The sequence below is a fragment of the Ambystoma mexicanum genome, chromosome 9 (genome assembly GCF_040938575.1).
Source record: "Ambystoma mexicanum isolate Mex_15411 chromosome 9, UKY_AmexF1_1, whole genome shotgun sequence".
NCBI lineage: Eukaryota > Metazoa > Chordata > Amphibia > Caudata > Ambystomatidae > Ambystoma > Ambystoma mexicanum.
In genome coordinates, this window is record NC_090931.1 from 1297779475 (window position 1) to 1297802140 (window position 22666).

General features: G+C 45.1%; 1 protein-coding gene across 11 annotated transcripts in view; it reads left to right on the forward strand.

Annotated features, from left to right (window-relative positions):
* Nucleotides 1-22666, forward strand: part of MUC13 (mucin 13, cell surface associated) — a 449549-nt gene that overhangs the window by 366854 nt on the left and 60029 nt on the right. For all 11 annotated transcript variants that reach the window (XM_069616647.1, XM_069616650.1, XM_069616649.1 and 8 more), the window contains one exon: nucleotides 20883-21012. In XM_069616647.1, the coding sequence (XP_069472748.1) occupies nucleotides 20883-21012 (130 nt within the window). The remainder of the gene's footprint in view (nucleotides 1-20882; nucleotides 21013-22666) is intronic.

Here is a 22666-nt window from a genome sequence, read left to right on the forward strand (position 1 = left end):
CTGCCTGCTTTTAGAAGGTGGTAAATGGATGTAGATTGCATAGGGTTCCAATTGTCTTCTGCCTGCATGAAAATCTCATGCAGGTATAAAACGTATTGGACTTTGAAGATGGAGGAGGAAACCACAGTGGAAACATTCATTCCTCTTCGTGTCCCTTCTAGACCTTCTCAGGAACCTAATACCTTTAGATTCAACGTCCCTTTTTAGTCATTACGAGTTACCTTTTTTCAGAAAGTCGAATGTGTTTCCTCTCCATACATGGCCATGCCATTTCTTTCTATTCATATGAACATGTTTGAAATGCCTCCTATGTGAAATCCAGATAAAGGATCTATGTCTGAAGGAGCAGAAGATAATCTAGTTGAATTGTAAGTGACATTGTTTGCTGCTGATCTGTCCAGTCCCACTGTAGTTTATCAGCTTATGTTTTTTTTCTAAGAGTGAAACAGCTTCATTTATAAAACAATCTATCTCAACTTAAATCCTGAGCAACCCTTATGCCACACATGATACCTGCTCCACCTCGCACAGAAGATCCACAATACAAGTGCTCCAAGCTCGTTGTATCTGCTGCTGGTGAATGTTTTTAAAAAATAACGTTCATTTTATTCATAATGTATTGCTCTCTTTCTATTTCTAAAATTAATATTTGATATATATTCAAAACTTTTTTTGTTGCTAAAGTCTATTCCGTCAATCTTTTGGTATTAACATCTAAACAAACAAAAGTGTAACATATTTAAAAAGGTAGTACTCATCTCCCGCTGTTTGAAAAACGGCTATATTCACAGTTGGGGATAAAACAAACTTCTTACGCTGCGGAGTATGTTTATCATATACCAAATGAAGTTCCAATATCTAAAAAGTGCCTAAAGGTAGGCTATCTTATCAAACAGTTTCAATAATACTGAGATATATATGTTTCATGTTCACAAAGTATACCAAATTGTATTAATCACACAACATGGTATTCCTTAAAAACAATCATAAAAATTATCATATAGCATAAAAAAAATACAAAAACTTAATACAACACAAGTGAAACAGCATAAGTGGGTCCTAATAATGTGATTATTTTCGTGTCAACACATGTAACTCATTCACACTGAGATCCCTACGCCTGAATGATTTTGGCTATTTCTTATTCTTATTAGTACATTATAGATTACCAACTTGTACAAGTTTCTGTCCCTTAAACACAACAATGTAGGACATTCTTCAGGGGTGTATAGTATCTTGTGTCGATTCTATTCAAGACGAATCTGTATTCCATTACAAAAGTCTTCTACCATAGGAGATGTACTCTGTTGAACAAAAGGAGGCCCTGTATTAATGCTCAATGTCATAATACTAATCTATTGTTTCATACAATTACACCACCCTAATCCCCACACGGGTGTGAAGTATGTTAATGATTACATACCTCTCTGGCTCAAGGGATTAATATCCTGGAGTCTTCTGTAACCTTGACTGGTTTTGTTATGCAGATTCCAATTATTGCCAGAATTGTTGCCCTCTTTCCTCTATTTTTTATGCGCTACACAGGTTTAACTACATTACCCATAATATGCCTGTGATTTGACACTCGCATGGGAGTGTGATGATGTCATCGCGCACAGGCGTAATGATGTCATGACGCCCGCCGAATCAAAGGAGCACACCCGATCAAAAGGGGGTAGCCTTACACTAGGGTGCTGCACAACAAAGGAGGCTTTGATCCTATTGAGAAGAGAAGGGGGAGGGGCAAAGGGAGAGCTCTGTACATTTGAAGGAAGGTTCCACCATCTTGTTTCTCTCTGCCTATGCTTCCTGTCCCCTCCATGTACTCTAGCAGAAAGCACTTTTGGGTGTGATATCAGAGGGCAAAGTCCACGTCTTTTCAAGGACAGGGATTCAACACCTAAAGCAGCCAAGCGTTAGTCTATTCACCTAACTTTAATGAAGGGGTCTCATACCACTTTTTTTAATCATCTTTTGTATTTTAACCCTTGAAGAAGATTTTGTTGGACCCTGCTGGGAGAACAGTCCTTTCCAGAGTCCTCCAGTTGTGAGGTGAAAGCAGGTGTTCCCAGGCAGAGGTGAGCTCTGTCCCCTAACCATCACCAGGGAACATTGGGGATAACCTGCTGCTGGAACAGGACCTGCATCTCTGCCAGCCACAGCAGCACCCAGGACCCCATAGCGTTGGAGGAGGCCAGCAGTTGTGTGTCAGCCTGCCCCGGGTTTGGGAGCACAAGTACAAGGGCCATCTTGTCCCTGAGATCTTGGATTGGGCCTCACAATGTCCTAAAGTCAGACCAGCAAGGAACCCTGTGTTTTCACTTTTGAACAACTTTGAGACGTGATTCAAGCGTGTTTAACACTGTTTGAACAAGCAGGGCACGCAGGAGCTGCCTTTGGCATTCATCGCTCTTCGAAAATTGGTTCACTCGTTACGAACCAGTTTGCAGCTGCACTGCACCAGCTGGAGCGCATCATTTCCTCATCTCGAACATGCCTCAGCATAGCTCGAACCAACCATTCGAACCACCACCTTCTTCATTGGCACACCTGTAAGTCTATCAAACCTATTGTTTTCTGAAAAGTGATCTTCGGGCCTCCACCTTCAACCAACTTGCCTGCGTATTTGGTACCAGCTTGTTGCCATAGCACCTCAACAGCCGAATCGAACCTGCTGACTGCCTGATATGCACAGCTTGAGTAACATTTTGACCTGCAGCTACTTTCTATTTGATCCTGGCTTGACACCCAAATGACACTGGAGGCCCGTGATTGCTGCATCCTCAAACCAAATCAAACCATCAAAATGCACCAAGAAGCCTGGTTCAATGCTGCTGAATTGCCAAGACACCTGCAGAGGTATTATTGACTCATGTCTGACCCTGTGGCCAATCATTTGGTCCTAGAGACTAGATAGATAATTGTAATCCCTTGTGCAACCTCAAGAACATATCCTTTTTGAACACTATGGTCTTTAATTGCCTTTTCTCCCCATCTCATTACCCAGAGTGCTGCATCTGCTATCTTTGCATATTCTGTGTTCTTTCTACAGGGGTAGTATTTTGTAGTGTTTTCTAATTAGTTAATATTGTACATGATGTGTTTGATTAAAGTATATACATTTTTATAGAAACTTGATTGGACATTCCTTTATTTTGGACTGTTATACTTTGCTGTTTGGGTTGCTATTGAACCACATTCACACCTCTCTTGAGAGTATAGCCTTCCCTCGACCCATCTTCCCACAAAAGGTGAAGGAGGTATGTCTCTTAACTGTGCCTGTTTTACTTTTCTGATTGTGTTGATTCTTGGTTTGTAGAAGTATGAGGGCTTTCTTCTCATCGCTGTACTCCTACAGAGCAGAAGTCAATTTGTCAATCTCATTCCATCCTGGGCCCAATAGGCTATACACACAGGTCCCCTTATTCTGACAGGAGAAATGTGGGAGTGCAGACCTTGGAGAAAGAGAAATGCTTAACCAAGCCCTTCCTGTATATGTAAGTGTCGATAGCATGTTTACTATTTAGGTATTCATTGGTTCACAACGCTCCAGTAAGTGACAGTTTGGCCCCCCAAGTCTTTTACCCATGCCCATGCTGAATTTTGGGTGACAACCAGGCCTAACAAGACCACTCATATGAAAATCCTATTTTATATTTCCACTTCTGAAATATAGTTGGAACTGTAAAACTTGACAGAATTACATGTGTTTGTGCAATTGATTCTGTTTGGTGTACATGGGTAGTACAGCTCAGTGGCAACGCGCTCTTCTTGGAAGCAAGACGACGCAGAGCAACACAGGTTTGAATCCCGGCTCCACGCTTAGAAACCTTTTCGGTACTAAGCACATTATAAAAATTCTATTATGAATTATATAAATTATACTGCAGGCCAGTCAAGGATATGAAGAAGTCCAACTTGTGATTTACTGCACACCTGGTCTAAACCAATGTGACAGAAATTTGAAGTATTCTGCCACTTTTGACACATCCCTGGTGGGGAAGACAGGGTGAGATTGGCATGGGAAGAAGCCCAATTGAAGAAGCAGGGGGAGGATAAGAAGGGGGGCTGCAAACAGGAAGGTGCCAGTTGTTCAGGTGAGGTCAGAGGAGGAGGAGGTGGCAGACCAAGGGACCAAAAGGAGGAAGGATGGTTCATTGGAGTGTGGATGAATTTTGCTGAGGTACTCTATTGCGAGTTGGTGTGTAAGGTGGGTAAGTAAGAGTGTTAGAGAAAGTGTAGAAGGTGACTGAGAGTGAAAGGAGGGTGACTAAGTAGAAGGTGGAGTGAAACAGTAGTGGAGGAGTGAGAGAGTAGTAGGGGACTGGTGTTGGGGGAGTAGTAAGGGAGAGAGCAGGAAAGAGTAACATTGGAGGTTGAGTCCGAATGTAGAACAAGAGAGAGACATTGGAGGGACAAAGGAGAAAGAATCAGTAGAAAAGGGAGTAGGTGGATGGAGTTGGAAGGTTGAGAATAGACGGAGGGGGTTGAACTGCGGTGATAGGAGAGGACTATTTAGGCGTGAAAGGAAGGAGGCGTGAGTGTTTGGAAGGCACAATCATATAGCCCCTTAGAACTCAACGATAGTGTAGATCCCCCTTAGGAAGTCACAGGGAGTGCTTAGATAGATACATCGATTGACTTTAGGCCCTCACAGACAAGTCAGAACTAGACAGTAGGGGTAAACAAGCAATATTTACTAAATTGGCAGGTTAGGGATGCTTGAATTATGGAGGGTTTTGCTTTCTCTAGACAAGAGAGAGAGTGTGACTGCCATTAGAACTGCCATTAGAACCCCTCTCTCAAAACTTAATAAAAAAACATTGAAATGGCTTTGGGAGTTTGTGTGTTATTGAGAGGCCATCAGTGACATATGGTATCCACATTCTTTACATTTTTATATTATAGGTTTACCATATTCCTCCAATTATGCATCTACGATATTCTTCGCAAAAGTTGACTACATAGACTAGCATTCATTGTACTACTTTGTTAAAAATGTGAATGTTGTAGATCAATTTAGCAGCTGTTTTTGTGACTAAGTCAGTGTGAGTGTCACATTGGCCCTCATTACGACCCTGGCGTTGGACCATGGTGCTATTAGCACCATAGTCCATGCCGGTCTCCGGCATGGTGGATGGCGGAATTACCGCCCCATCACAAGGTGGGGGCGGTAATTCTCCATTCACCATTTCTCCATTCACCATTTGCTACAACGTTGTTGTATTTTTGATTTCAATGGTTTTCTAACCACGCCAATCATAAATACAACAAGGTTGTATTTATAAAAGCACTTCTCTGCATTCTGGCACTAATGAAGCAAAAACCGCTGTAATAAAAGCTACCAGGAGGTGGCTTTTGCTTCGTTAGTGCCGCGAGGGCAGAGATTAACTCAAGCACAGAGGCTCGTCCATTTAACAAAATGGACGCCTCCTACTGCTTGATATTAAAGGGATGTAAACATTATTTGTGTGACATTTTGCATTGGAACTTTCATTAAAAAGATGGTTATTATATATTTTTTATTATTGCCCATCTTTTAAAACCATAACATTTTTGAGCGCACTATCCCTTTAATCGATTCTATGACGTTTCTTATTGCATCCAGGCCCCACATCAAAGCAAAGGCATAATCAATGTGGCCTTGTTCATTATTAATGTGCTGCCTTTATGTTGTATCATATTAAGTGCTGACTTTAAAATGCATTCAAATTTTTGCATATGATGGTGGCACATTCAATCCCGGGCATTAGTATATAGCTATTGGTAACATAGACCTTTGAATTGGAAAAAGCTGAATATAAAATTCATCATAGAACAATCCCACAAATTATAGTAATTGGGCTAGTGGAGCATATGTTATTGATCCGTGAAGTCAGTGAGAAAAACAAAGCATTTCTGAAGACACTACGACAGTGTTGCCTTCAGCTCATATCCATTGTTTTCCTCCAGGGTCCATATAGAAGAACCTGCTTGTGGCAAAGGTGGAACGATATTATTAATGTGTCCTGTGATGAAATGTCATATTTTAGGCTGGGGTATGGGATTGGGGTGACCATGAAAGCTGGGTCCAAACTCTGTTAAGTAAGGCCTGGAGTATATAATCAGAGGTCCATGACCATCCAAGAAGAAATCACCCTTTCACTAGATCCTAGGAGATTCTGAGACTGGGCAAGACAGGGATGGCACTCCCAGGATAATCAATAACAGAGACCTTTGTGAGGGACCCCGGTGTCTAATTAAAAGGAATCATCTAACAGGGATAAAAGGACTTCCCACCTCACTAGGGAGGCACTCTGGGAAAAGTAAAGCCAGACAGCTATTCCCTGTGAACATACCCTATTAACCTACTAACCAACAGAGTAACTCTTAGGTCCCATGCTCCATACATCAAGGGGTCACTATCCCCTACACCCATTAGTCCACCTGGTCTATTATTTAGGTGCTTAAAGAAGTTCTCCAGTTGTAATCTGCTGTCCAAGCCCATTTGAATCTGAGGTAGAGGTGTAAGTCACCTGCCACTAGTAGGCATGAATGGGTTAAGTCACCCCTATTACAATTTCAGCAAACAGTGAGAATGGTAGTCTACTGAACACAAATCCCCTCTGAGGACTTTGTGCAGGGGACTAACTGCAGGTTTAGTGCCTGGGCCAATTAACCCCCAGCTAGGAACGTTCTATTGCCCCCGCTCGCAAGGGAAGCAGAAATAAAGGAAACAGACACCAGGGTGAACACATAATTTCTATAAATTGTGTATATGTTTAGATTTAATTAGACTTACCTGTTGTTCTGGGTGAAATCAAGTTCCCCTTACTATGGGGGAACAATAGAATATTCTTAAGGAATGGAAAATGGACAGATCTTCCGTGTCCATGGACAAGGTAGTATTAGAATTCTGGCATAGAGGAGGGCTGTTATCAAAAAAACATTGAGTATAAAGATTGGATGAAGTAAAGAGACAGGGAGCAGGACAATCAGTTAAAGGCCTCCTAGGGGCTGTGGCCTTGAGTGGCCCCTCGGGCATGAAGATCCCTGAGGTTTGGGCCATGCATGCCAGGTGTAGTCCGGCCTGAACTGAGCATGCTGCGCATTCAGCCCAAGTTTCTCAGTTCAAACCAGACGACGCCCAGCTTAAACTGAGAGACTCGGGCTGCGTGCCAGATGCATCCCAGACACCCACAGGTCCTGCGAGTGAGTCATCCCATACGTGGACATCACTATGTGGTACCAGAAGAAGTAAGCCTGGGGACAGTGGCCGGGGTGAAGACAGGGCCACCTAGCCCCAACTATGTGAGCAGGGTTGCTCTGCACAGGTGGTGTGGCCTTAAAGGCTGACAGCCCAACTCGGAGGCGAGCCCAGAAGATCCACGTGCCAGACCAGAAGCAGGAAGAGAACTGCTGGCACTGCCAGTCTGCCCTGAGTCAGCACAGAAAGAAGTCCCGGGACTCATCCTTGTGGCAGACTGGATGAACATCCCAGAACAGAGACGTCTGCCCATGCCGGAGTGCAGATATGACCCGCCCTTCAGCAATGCACAGGTGCTATTAGTAGAGGAGTGGGCCCTGCCCCAAAGGGGAGACACGCATGTGGAGCACAGCCATGGCAGTGTTTATGTGGCGCCCTACAAAGGCATGGGGATCTGTTGAAGAAAACATCTCCCAGGGCTGGCAACAGTGACTTTGCGGTGCCCCACGAGGGCATGGGGAACAACAAGGATTAAAAGACCCCAACTGTGCAGCGATGACAATGCGGTGCCCCACCTGAGCCCTGGGCACCACATTGAGGACTGGATTCTCTGGGCCCTGCAGTGGCACAGGGAGCTGCTAGGATGGAAGGACTCCCTGCACCTGCAGCTGTGATCACATAGGACTCAACATGGACATAGGCACCACTTTGGAAAAGTGCAAGTTCCAGTGAGAGCAAGCGTTGGAACCCACAGCAACCCACAGAACCCATATCGTTCGCAGCATCCACAGGAGCAGGAGCTCCTTTCTCCTGGCTGCCGGAGCAGCCCACAGCCAACGTGCTCGCATCCCATTCCAGAGGTGAGCGGGAGATCTTTTCACTGCTACCCATGAGGGTGGCCCCTCTCACCCACAGCAAGGCCCCACTCCTGAAAGCCTATGCCATCTGCATTATTGCAGATCTGATCCGCTGAATGCCCGCATGCCACAGCACCCCGATGCCGACCAGAAGAGCACACAACGCCAACATGGCCGCCATGACCGCACCGCAGCACGGTTGCTGATCGCTGACCTGATTGGTCCTCCCCGCCCAGCGTATCCACTTCTCTGATCCTGTGGGACCGGCAGGCGTGAGCCGGCCCACAACAAGGCGCACACTAAGGCGCCTGTCCTGTGCCGAGGGATATCGTTCGCAGCATCCACAGGAGCAGGAGCTCCTTTCTCCTGGCTGCCGGAGCAGCCCACAGCCAACGTGCTCGCATCCCATTCCAGAGGTGAGCGGGAGATCTTTTCACCGCTACCCATGAGGGTGGCCCCTCTCACCCACAGCAAGGCCCCACTCCTGAAAGCCTATGCCATCTGCATTATTGCAGATCTGATCCGCTGAATGCCCGCATGCCACAGCACCCCGATGCCGACCAGAAGAGCACACAACGCCAACATGGCCGCCATGACCGCACCGCAGCACGGTTGCTGATCGCTGACCTGATTGGTCCTCCCCGCCCAGCGTATCCACTTCTCTGATCCTGTGGGACCGGCAGGCGTGAGCCGGCCCACAACAAGGCGCACACTAAGGCGCCTGTCCTGTGCCTGTCCCTGCCCGAACACTGCCCACTGGCCAGGAACTCTGCCCGTCAGCCACTCCACCGAAGGTACTGTACAAACTGTTTCCTGATCGCCTACTATGTCGACCTCCATCCAGCCTGACCTGCAAACTTCCTCATAACACTAATTCTAAACGTGCGCGCCATAGCGCCTCGTGTACTTATGCATGTACTATCCTAATCCCACTCGCATTTGCTGACTCCCCCTGTGCATTCGCATACTGTGCTTCAGCCACCCCTTGCAAAATTCGAATCTACCCACTATTTAATATTCTGTTATGCCTATGGTCCCATTCCTAGTTGTGCCTCAGATCTTGCCCCACCTGTATTTATGATTCTATTGTGCCGTGATTTTGTTGCCCACACTGCATTCTGATTCTAGTTGTGCCTCAGATCTTGCCCCACCTGTATTTATGATTCTATTGTGCCGTGATTTTGTTGCCCACACTGCATTCTGATTCTAGTTGTGCCTCAGATCTTGCCCCACCTGTATTTATGATTCTATTGTGCCGTGATTCTGTTGCCCACACTGCATTCTGATTCTAGTTGTGCCTCAGATCTTGCCCCACCTGTATTTATGATTCTATTGTGCCGTGATTTTGTTGCCCACACTGCATTCTGATTCTAGTTGTGCCTCAGATCTTGCCCCACCTGTATTTATGATTCTATTGTGCCGTGATTTTGTTGCCCACACTGCATTCTGATTCTAGTTGTGCCTCAGATCTTGCCCCACCTGTATTTATGATTCTATTGTGCCGTGATTTTGTTGCCCACACTGCATTCTGATTCTAGTTGTGCCTCAGATCTTGCCCCATCTGTATTTAAGATTCCATTGTGCCGTGATTTTGCTGCCCACACTGCACTTTGATTCTATTTGTGCCGTGTTGAACGATACCCTCGCCATGCCTCATCCCCAATCCACCAGCTCACCAGCTGCCCCACTGGCATTCCTCTCCAACATTCCTCCCACTTACTTCCTACCATCATTCTTCACTGAAAGCATCCCCACAGCACGTCATCCCCCACCCAGCATAACCTCCTACACTAGACCCATCCACATCAGGAACCAACTCCTAGGTCTCCGTTCTAGATACCCTAGACTCACCCACCAAGCACCTCCCATCACTCTTAACACGCCTAATACGCCAGCCCTTACAGTCAAAACACCCTTACCTAAACCCGCCATGCCGCACCCCATCCCGGCGGCACCACTCAACACCACCCCTACCTCAGCCCAACACACACACAACCTACAGTGTGCCCTCATTAATGCTAGATCCATCCCTGCCCATGCCACTGAAATTCACGAACTCCTAATTAACTTGGACCTCGACATCCTAGCCATCACCGAGACATGGCTGCACACCGCTGCAGGGCCAGCCCTCAACCTTACTATCCCACAGGGGTACGCCATTATCCGGCAAGACCGCCTCTCCTCAGTAGGTGGTGGGGTAGCATTCATCCTGAAAGATCACCTCGAGGCCAGACAAATCACCTCCAATCTAGGTGACACCATAGACTCTCTAGCTATAAAAATGGCCCTCTCCCCTAATTCCACCATCACCTTCAACCTAGTCTACCGCCCGCCCGGCCCACTAATAGAGTTCCATGAGAACCTTGTATACCGCCTAGCAGAAAACCTAAAACTCACCTCCAAAAGCATCCTTCTAGGTGACCTTAACCTGGGGTATAACGACAAAAAGGACAAGCCAGCTAAATCTCTTGCACTAGCCTTAAAAGAACTAGGCTTCGACCAAAAAATAACCTCACCCACACACAACAAAGGCCGTATCCTGGACTGGATAGCCGACCACAACTGTCACATCGACATTAGCTCCATCACCCCGTCTCCTTGGTCAGATCACCACCTCATTCACTTCTTCATTCCCGCCGTATCTAACACAAACAAACCTAACCCCATCCCCCCAGCACTGGCAAGATGTGTAAAAAACCTCACTAAAGATAAAATTACACCCCACCTTCACATCCTCTCCACAGACCTCAAGTCATCTGACCCGTCAGAATTAGCAGATATCTACAAGAGCACCATTAGCACCGCCATTGACGCCATTGCCCCCTTGCAGACCAAAAAAGCCAAAACTATCAAACACTCAAATACCTGGTTCTCCACTGAACTCAAAGAACTCCGCTCACAGAAAAGAAAAGCACTAAACTCCTGGCAGAAATCGCCTTCCCCAGCCACCCTATCCTCCTACAAAAAAATCACTGCCCAATACAAAAAAGCCATAATCACAGCTAAATCAGTCTCTTATAATGATAGAATTGCTAATGCAAGCTCCGAATCCAAAGAACTCTTCGCCATTTTCAACGAACTCACCACACCGGCCACCAAATCACAAGACATTGTTAAAGACCAAATCTGGTGCAACTCCATACAATCTGCCCTGTTAAATAAAATTGAACTCCTACAAACAAAAATTAAGGAGCACCACAAAAACCTATCACTGCACCTCAAATCTCCCACCACCTCGAGCCACATGCCCACCCCTAGCTCGGGGACCCCATCCACCAAAGCCCCCACCACCCCGTTCAAATTCAGGGAAGTCACAGAACACGAAGTTATTGAGATAATGAACAAGATCAAACCATCCAATTGTAAAGGAGATCCCTGCCCCGCCAGTCTGATCAAAGACTGCACTGAAACCCTCGCCCCCTTCCTTAAATCATTCATTAATGCCTCTTTCAATACCAATACTGTCCCTGACAGTCTAAAAGAAGCCTGGGTGCGCCCGCTTCTAAAAAAACCCACCCTCGACCCAGAAGTAGCTACCAACTACAGGCCCATCACCACTGTGCCTTTCCTGCTCAAGATTCTGGATAAAATTGCCTACACACAAATCCAGGATTATCTCGAAACCAACCATATCCTAGGCAAAAGACAGTCAGGCTTCCGACCAGGTCACGGAACAGAGTCAGCCCTACTTGATCTGAAAATACAACTTGCAGACACTATGGATAAAGGCAAACCGGCACTCCTTCTCCTACTGGATCTATCTGCCGCCTTTGACCTTGTCAACCACGATATCCTAGGCATGCACCTAAAAAATGAAGCACACTTCTCCCCGGAAGCCATTGCATGGGTGGCCTCATTCCTAAATGGCAGACTCATGAAAGTCTTCTCAGACACTGCCTCGGCAACCCCTACTACCATCCACTGCGGCGTCCCCCAAGGCTCCTGCACCGCCCCCACTCTCTACAATATATTCGCCCTTCCTCTCTTCAATGACCTCGACTGTCGTAACATAGCGTACACCAACTACGCAGACGATACGCAGGTACTACTCCCGCTAACTGGGACCTACGAAGAAGATGCGACAGCATTAACCAAAATCTACACAGCCATCCAAACTTGGATGGCGGCCAACGGCCTCTGCTTAAACGGGGACAAAACCGAAATCCTCATAGTAGGGACCAATGAAATTCTCAACAAACTCCCCCCCCAATACAAATCCTTCAACATCGACAACTCCACCATCACAGTCTCCAAGACTGTTAAAACCTTAGGTGTTCACCTAGATGCCTCACTATCTATGACTCGCCAGGTCAACGCCATAGCCTCTTCCTCAGCACTCACCACCAAGGTGATAAATGCTGTCAAGCCTTTTCTCTCCACTAAAAACTGCCTGTCCATCGCCAGAGCCACTATAGGTACAAAACTAGACTACTGTAATGCCCTGTTCCTAGGCACTTCCGCCCACAACCTAAAAAAACTCCAAATCACGCAAAACAACGCGCTCCAGGCAGCGCTGTCCATTCCAAAAAGAGAACACATCTCCCAAGCAGGGAAAGATGCTCACTGGCTACCCGTGAAGGAACGCATACTTTTCAAAGCCATGACCATCACATATAGATGCCTCTCCCTGGATGCCCCACCCTATCTCGCAGAAAGAATCACACCGAAAGCCTCCATCAGACCCACCAGAGCTCACCGCACCAACATGATTGACGTCCCCACGTTTCAAAGATCCAGGGCGGGAGGAACCAGCTTCCAACACCTCGCACCTAAAAACTGGAACTCCTTACCTACCTCACTAAGGAACGAAAAATCATACCACACCTTCCGTAAAAACCTCAAAACCCTCCTATTCCGCTAAAGTCCTCCACATGCACATTCATGCTTGCATTGTAACCACAGCATAGCATAACCTCTAAGCTCAATGTTTATTACCATTGTGAAACGTACTCTGTAACTCGGTTTACATCTGTAAACATATTCCTATGTTTGTGTTCAAGACTAAGTCTGCTGTAACAGCGCCACGATGCCCCAGGGCAGTTTTGTGCGCTTTATAAATGCAAATAAATAAATAAATAAACAGGGGCGCACAGCACCATGTTGCCTAAAGGAAACTGCTGGGTTGGCCAGATCCTCGGGGAGTGGCAGTGAGGGGCAGTACTGACCAATCAACATCAAGGTACTGTGTTTGGGGCTGCATGGGCCCAAAGGAAAACTGGAGAGCCTTTGGGGTGGCTGACTGAAGCAGTAATCCCATGTAGTGTGTAAATAGATATATATGATTTTTTGGGAGAATGCATTCAGGGGGTAGCAAAAAGCGTAGGCATTAAGATAAATGACTGGGGTAGTTATGGTTGGAGTATAGTTTAGAGTGGCCTGGTATGCGATGGTTAGGTAGGTGATGACCTGAAAGGTCATCCTGGCAGAAGGGTTACCCACAGGTGCCATCCTCTGGCCCCACAACCTATGTGGATGGCTCGGTATAGGGAGGAGGAAACTGCGCTGCCATTTCACCCTGGGGTCCATCCATGAATCCTTTAAGAGAGGGCAGGCTGATGGAGCAGAGCTCAGGGAACACCATGTCAGGCTACACTATCGATGAATAGATAGCAATGGAAAGGGAAATAGTTCAATAAAGCAAAGCAAAATAAAGCAAACAAATAACCCCACAGCCGCTGCCTTATCTTTTCTACTACTGTAACACCAACGGCCCAGGAGTCTATGACCACATGTAATTGACTGTATTATGTGCCTATCTGCATATGACTGTATTACGTGCCGTATTGCGCTAGCCCTTGCCTGATCAACTGTATACCTCCAGCATTCCCTTGTAAATCAACTGCGCCACATCCTACTAGCCCCATGCCATCTTGATTGTCTTATCCAAGCATGTCCTTCCGAATCAACTGTGCCCCTTCCAGTTAGTCCTATGCTAGATTGTTTGTTCCTAGCATTTCCTTGTACATTAATTGTGTCGCATCTTGCTAGCCCCTTGCCAGTTTAATTGTTTGCTATCTGCAGGTCCTTGCTAATCAACTGTGCACTATCCAGTTAGCACTATGTCAGATGAATTGTTTGCTCTTAGCATTTCCCTGTAAATTAACTGTTTTGCATCTTGCTAGTCCCTTGCCAGCCTAATTCTTTGCTCTTTGCAGGTCCTTGCTAATCAACTATGCCCCATCTAGTTAGTCCTATGTCTGATGAATTATTTGCTCTTAGCCTTTCCCTGTAAATCAACTTGGACGCATCCTGCTAGACCCATGCCAGATTACCTGCCTGCTCTAAAGAATTTGCCACACAATAGCTGTGCCGCTTCCTGCCTGTCACTTATGCTGAGTTAACCTGACCGCAGTTAGTCTGCCCTAAGTGAACTTAATTAAAATCACATAGACTATACACAGCCTCACCACTGCTAATTCTCACTAACCGCGACTAGCTCATGGCATTAGCGAAAATGCTATATACTACCCATTTGGGCTTGGCTAAAACTTGAGTTACTCTGAGTATGGTCAAAATACTTCCCAACTCACATACTATCCGGCCCTCCTCGTCCCTCCCTCAACGGCAGCAGCTGAACACCTGTGCTAGCCTCCACCCCATCATTGCCACAACAACACACCCTAATCGGACCACAAACTTTCCTGCTTGCCTTACCAAGACCAATCAGCAGAACAAAACTCTAGGCTCCAACCGTCCTAACATTCCACTAAGAACCTAAAGACTTAGGTTAAGGACTAAACCTCATCTTAAACCCCAAAGCAAACCTATATCCACCAATTTATCCAACACCCAATCTCAATCTACAACTACTAATACTCCCCTCCTCACAGCTACCGACCAGCGGAGCCAACACAAGACAAATAAATCAACTACTCCTCTAAGAGCACAGACTACGACAAAATAAAGCCAAACACAGTTCTACTGTTCCCATTAAGCGTGCTTTATCAACACGAGATCCCTCCCGGCACACCCCCTGGATATCTCAGACCTCATCTCTACCAACAACCTGGACCTCATAGCCATAACGAAAGCCTGGCTGCACCCTGCCCCTCACTAGCCCACACCCTCACAGATGGCTATTCCATCATTAGGAAAGACAGAACTAACGCAGCTTTACCATCAGCAGAATCAGGGTCTGTCAAAATCACCACCTGGACCACTACCTCCCTAACTCTCCATTTCATATATAGGCCTCCGGGTCCTATCTCCTACTTTGATGAGGACATTGCTACTCTACTGGCCACCAACATAAAACCAACATCCAAAGTACTCATCTTCTGTGACTTCAGTCTGAGCTCAATGACAAAATCTGACCTCCATGCAACTACTCTGGCCCACACCATAGAAATCCAAGGCTTCACCTTGAGATCTTCAGGTCCTAGACATGTGAAAGTTTGCACCCTTGATTGGCTCGCAGACCATAATTGTCCCACGCCGATCACTAATAACCCATCCCCATGGTCTGACCACAATACTATCCTTTTTTCTATTAACACACAGACACAAATCTGCATCGCGTCTTTGGTCGCACCTACCACTCAAACCCATAACACTTGTGATATCACTCCTGATAACATGCTACCATTACTCTCACCACTCACCACTTATACAGCCAACACTGCTGACCCATCCTCTCTGGTTACCACTTACAACCAGACCATGGAGGCAGTCATCAACGAAGTGGCATGCTTGGCCACACATAAAGCTAAACCCAAACCACATATCAACCAGTGGTACACCCCAGAATTGAAAGACTTACGCAACAAAAAAAGAAATGCAGAAAGCAATTGGGAAAAAACTGCCTCGGACAATGATAAACTACACTTTGCAACCCTTGCCTCTGAATACAGAGAAGTCAAATTTCTAGCAAAAAGTAATGCCTATAACTCCTGCATTGAAAATTCCAACTCTGTCACCAAAAAGCTCTTCTCAGTCCTACGGGAACTAGAATCTCCCTCACAGACCCCAGTCTACCAACTATAGGCCGATTACAACAGTGCCATTTCTCCTAAAAAATCTAGATAGAGTGGCCTATGTACAAATCCAAAACTATCTTGAACTACGCAACCTTGTTGGCCTCCGCCAATCAGGATTCCACCCAGGCCATGGCAAGGAAACAGCATTAGTCGATCTTAAAACCCAAATGGCCCTTATAAGAGACAGAGGCGACCTAGCCATCTTACTCTTACTGGACCTCTCGGCAACATTTGATCTAGTAAATCACAAGATCCTTTGCCACCACCAGGCCAGCGACGCCCATTTAACCAACAACGTCATCAGCTGGATTGAATCAATCCTTTCGAATCAATCAATGCGAGTCTTCTCAGCCTCGGCAGCTGCACACCCTACTCCAGTCTTATGCGGAGTACCACAGGGATACTGCATATCCTCTACCATGTACAATGCATTCACCAAGTAACTGTTTCATAAACTAGATAATTTGGGTGTCACATACACAAACTATGCCGATGACACCCAAATACTACTAGCAATCACTGGAGATTATGACACAGACTCCAAAGCTCTCAATGCGATCTACCTTACAATTCAAGCCTGGATGGCGGAAAACGAACTCTGTCTTAATGACGATAAAACGGAGATCTTGATCATAGGTAGCCCAGCAAAACTCAAGAACCTCCCACCAACCTACCAAACATTTGACATAGACATAAACAACATCACAGTCTCCAAAGAAGTCAAGACACTAGGTGTGTACCTTGACTCCTCACGCACCCTCTCCCGGCAAGTGAACGCCATCTCCTCGGCCTCCTCGTACACTGCGAAACTCATCACGGCATATAAACCCTACCTCATGGTGGAGAATCGCATCACGTTAGCGAGAGCTCTAATCCTTTCGAGGATAGACTACTGCAATGCCATCTTTGCTGGTACCTCTACTAAAAACATTAAGAACCTTAAAATTATTCAAAACAATGCCATTAGAGTGGCCCTCTATATTCCGAAGTCAGACCACATCTCTGCTGCCAGAAGAAACATCCACTGGTTACTACTCAGAGAGCGTATTAAATCCAAAGTATTGTCCCTTACCCATAAATGCCTTGCTAACACCGCTCCTCGCTATCTATCCAACATGATCTCAAAAACGCAATCAGCTAGACCTACCCGTTCAGCCTACTTAGGGCAACTGAACTCACAAAGATTCAAAAGACAGAAAGCTGGTGGCTCCAGCTTCCCTGTTCTTGCAACAAACTACTGGAATGCCATGCCGCCTGAACTTAAGACGGACCCATCCCTATGGTCTTTCAGAAGAAAACAGAAAACTGGCTTTTTAACTACGACACCAGGAATCAGCTCAGCTCCTGTTAACAAGCACTAAGCACTAAATAGTAAGCCTACCTCCCCCTCAGACCCACTGCAACTCGCCAGACCCAACTACACCTACGCCATTGTCTGTCACCTGCAAGCCTGTGCAACTGTACTGTCTAACTACCCTGCAATCCTTAGGTGAATCCTATTGCCTGCTCAATCTATAACAAATCGTGGCTTGATACATAGGCTTTTACTACTGTTAACTACGCAATACATTACCAAGCACCCGATGTCTGTATACAAGACTGCAATGCACAACTCTGTAACTCACTTGGTACCGTACCTCCCTATGTACAATCAAGCAATGTATATGTAACCATATTCTTAAGTCAAGCGCCCAGATGCCCGAGGGCTAGGCGCGCTATATAAATGTAATAAATAAAAAAATAAAGGCATGCATTTGGGCAAAAATTCCACAATTGCTGTCTGTTGCCATTTGTGAAGGGGAAGATAACAAGGTATAGCAGGTCTAGGAACTCAGCCAGTAGACCATATCCTGTTTGTGTTGTGGACTATCATTTTAATTTTGCAGGTTGCCCAGTGCCCCTTTCTCTGAAGCTGGTCTATGGGAAGGAGGGTGAAGAGTGGCTCCTCCATGCACTGGGGGAGGGAGTGTGCACAAGCTGCTAGGACAGGGCCAAACAGCACGCGGCACATGCTACTTGCTAGCGGAGTTCATGCTGGCAGCAAGCATTCAAACTGGTGGATAGCAATGGCAGAAATCAAAGAATTGAACCTAGGGCCCGGCAGTCATTGGCATCAAAGCATCTTATAGTAACATCTGGAATGGCCAGCAACAGGAAGATCTGACAGGCAAGATGGTGAACTGTCCTTATGAGGGTACCAAGGATCATCACCATGAATAGCAGAGGGAAGCTCAGAAGATGGGTTTGAATGTAGAGAGCCAATCCGTGTGGTCGTCTCATGAAGTTGCACAGCTGTGCATTGTTCTGCAATTGCAGGCCGGCAAGCAGACCCGCACAGGCATGTGTATTGTTTGGGGGGTGATGGGGAGAGCAGGAAGGTAGTGGCGATTCAGGATATTAAGGAGGTAATAGAGACAGGGGAGGAGAAGGGCAAGCAGAGGGGAGTAAAAGCAAAGCGGGTAGAGCAGTAGAAGGAGGAGAGAGGGTTTGTGGAGGTGATTTGAAAGAGCAGTTAAAACCCATACAGAGTGAGGAGGAGGGGGAGAGAAGAGTTATAGAAAGAGTGGTGAATAGAAAAAGAAGGTAAAGACCAAGAGTGGGGAGGACGAAAAAGGAAGAATAGATGGAGTGGAGAAGGGTTAGAAAAATGCTGAAAAAAGAGGGAGTTGTTGCAGAGTCGCTGGAGCAGTAAGTGTAGGAACTGATGTAGAGAGCTGAGACTACAAGATCTGAGGAAGCTGGAAAGGAGGTCTTGAAGAGGAATAAGGAGGAGGAAGAAGAGAAGCAAAAGAGGAACAAACCTAAAGGTGAGTAAATATCTGAAGGGGAGGAAGGAGGTTGAGGGAGAAGAATAGGAGGTAGGAAAAAGAGTGTCTGGAAGCTAGGAGAGGGATGTAAAGAGGTCCTCATTGTTTCAGAGTATCAAGGAGGAGCTAGGGGAAAGTATGAGAGAGGACAACGCAATGGAGGCCAGTAGAAGAAGGAGCTGTCCCCACCTCAAAGCCACCTGGTTGGCACGGTGCTTGCTGCTACAGTACTGGCAGAGACTGGCAATGACATCCCAGGTCCTGTCCCTTACCATTCTCAGGCCTGGAGAGGTCTGGTGCAGCATCATACAAGCTTGTTGAATCCTGACTTAAGACCCATGGCCCCTCGAGCTCTGAAAGGTGGAACTGGCCACCAAGGAGACAATCATCGTGTTCCAGGTGATTAAGGAATGATGACTCAAGCCAGACAATAAAGATGTGTTGAGGAGGCATGAAGCCCCAACGATTTTGAGGGACTTTACTTGACGACCAGGAGATGGAGCCAAAGGGAAGAGAGGGATGGACTGGCAGATGATGGTCCTTAAGCAAGCTGAAATGGCTCAACTTCGGTCCCTTTGAAAAGCTAACAGTCTACCCTAACCCTTTGGCACATTTCTGTTGTAAAATAAATCACACTGAACTACACTTTGCGGGAGTTGAGTTGTCTTTTGATCCCCCAGCTCTGACAGGCCACTTAAACTTAAGCATGGAAATAGGTATAATGTACATTGACCAAAAACAGTTTAACTTAACTGTTGGATGACAACTATGTTTAAAGATAATGTGAAGAGTTTAAAGAGGATGCTGTGATCAAGACAATAGAATTTACCTATGATGAGGTGGTGGAAGGGCCATGGGTTGGGCACGGTTGCTGAGATAATCATGTGGCACATTTTCACCAGAGCATGACTCGGTTTCCCTTCTGTGCCTAAAGCATTCAGTCCATCATGACCCCTCTCTACTGAGATCTAGACATGTCAGCATTGTTTCAGGGTACATGTTTGCAGAGTGGATTAATACATCTTGTATAAGCCAATGCACGTCACTCAGTACCTCTTCTTAAATCTGCATGAAATCCTGATATTCATGTTGCATATTCTCACTTCCTCAGATTTGTTTGCCATTTCTTTCTTCAGCAATGCATTTGAGGGAGAAATGAATGAATGGCAGAAGAGACCAATAAATGTGTGTTGCATTAAAGGACGGTTGTCAGTGAAATCCAACACTGTTGAAATAGGCATCTTTATAGTAACACTGTATACATTCTCATAGTCATTTCCAGTGGCATACCCACACAGCTATGATAGAGATGTATTGTGCAGATGAATGTTTAGATTTTGTATGTCTCCATTTTCTTGACTTATAAAGCACTTTCTCCAGGCAGCTGTATAATTATTAATCTTACTGAAGCAAATGTAGATAAGATGCGAAAGTGACACCATGTACAGAACCTCATGGTAAAATAATACAAAGGTTTTTTTTTTTAAAGAAAATGTGAATAGGGTAGAAGCAGAAAGAACAAACAAGGGCAGGTGTTGCACATTTTAGACAAATAAGTGAAAAGGAGTGAAAGCAAGGTTGGGCAGAGCAATAAAGATATAAGGCATCATGGACTTGGGGTATTTAGTAACAAGAGATGAAAAACTGGGAGGAGATAAACTATGAATTTGTTTTATAATATTGTTTGGGGGATAAATGTTCTTCCTATTTCAAATCTAATTTGCTATGGCATGAATGACACAGCAGCCAATGTAAATCTGACCAATGCTCCAACTGGTGATTGATTGGTTCTTGTACTCCATTACACTACAGTTCATAAATAATGCAAATAGAGAGTGTTGATGTGTTGGAATTGGGATGGTGATGGAAATACAAATATACTTATATTTAAGTGTTGCAGCAAAACAACGTGTCCTCAGCACTCACCTCTGTCTCCTAAATAGAGTTTTGAAAACCACAATAAATGTGGGTGATGTAATATCCAGCTGCGTTTGTTAAAGCAACTCGACAGTCATATCTGATATGCTTCTAACATATTTTTTCATATGCAAAATAGCTTGTGCACCTAACTGTACATTGGCTGAATCAAAGCAATGTGTCCAGGAAAACCCAGAAAAGACTTCTGTTCCAGTCTGTCAATGCATTGCCGGTTACAAGCATAACAAGGAAAAAGACAATTGTGAGGCGTAAGTTTCAACATTTATGAATTTATATTCCTAACCTGCGATCACAGTAGAATATTGTTGGGATGAGGAATAATGAAGGTTTTTGGGAGTCAAAAGCAATTCTTCTTCTTGGCCTGAATGAGAATGTGATCATTTGTTATTCGATCAAACAGTTGTGGCTGCTCAGCAACACAACCCTGTATACATGTGTAATAGCCTTTGCAGGTTCATTTTAAGAATTAGCAAACTCAGGTGAAAGTACTGTAGTTTTGCAAATGTTTAATGTACAGAAGCTGATCATCGCCTGCTTCATCAAACAGGTGCAGTAACAGAGTCCAACGTGTGTGAGATGATCATGTGTTCAGTACATAGTTAAGCTGTGTAATGAAAAACATAATATATGCAAATAAGCATCCACATTTCCATTTATTTCACACACACCATCAGCCCATTTTCCAAAGTCCAGTCACACTCCTTTGTGAGGGTCAGTTTGGTAAAACACACTAAGAACAGATATGCATAATTCACATTTCCCTGATCTCACCAGTATTCCAGGAGTGCAATCAAAACAGTCTATCTTGAGTCCTTGACCGGCTGAAACAAGATGCAGAAAAAAATCCCCCTCTTTGTTTAAACATCAAACTATTACACCAACAAAGAAAATTTGCAACGATGTTGCCAAAGTTGAGAACGTTCCACTCAGTGAAAGTTCCATTTTCGCCTACGATACCTATGCCACAACCTCCATAGCGGCCACCGGATTGAATACTGTTCACCTTGTGTCTGTGTCAAGTAAGGAATACAGTGGCCCTGCCTGAGAAGATGCACCATCCCATCTCAGGAGCATATTTGTGATCACTCCTTCCTCAATCCTCTTGTAGCTGTCATTGACACAGATTGCTCCCGCCATACTGATCATCTGATTTGTAACCTTCTAGATAGTTGCAGTTCTTACATTAAGTAAGAGTTACTCACCCCCTGCCCACATGCCTGTAAATGTCAGCTGTTACAAGTCTACTAATCGAATGTTCAATCCACGCGACACTTTGGGTGTCGCACCCTTAAAAACACTGTGTCAGCAATATTAGTGTCGGTCAACTAATACTGCCAAAACGAAACATTGGTTAGTACATTATTAATTTAAACTAAGGTTTTATGAAATACCATATTAACAGTCCATCCTAAGAAAAAAAGTGATCATAAATATGGCTGAAAGAAAAAAAACATGAAGTTCAGATGTTCAACTGAAAGAGACATTATATAAAATTGATCAGACCAGAGAAACACATTAAATATTCTCCCTCTATGGCTATAACAACTGTTACTTGGATCTCTGAAATAATGTTTATCAGTGATGAACTCAGTCTACAATAATGAAACCAAATAGGTCTCTAGTTTAACTCCCTTCCACTTTACCTCTCCAGTATTGAGAGCAGTGCACTACAGCAGTTGCTTACTGTACTCATGCTTTCATCACCTCCTTTCATTCTCCTTAAGATATTTCCCTATGTCTTGGATGTGCTTTGGGAGAGAAATATTAGATGCCTTGTATTTGATAGAACACATAAGGGTGATGCAGTTCTTAATGAGGTGTGTATCAATTAGTAGAAAGTTTGATTAAAGGTCATGTATACCGAGAACACATTTGTGTTCCTCAAAATCTACAAATCCTTTG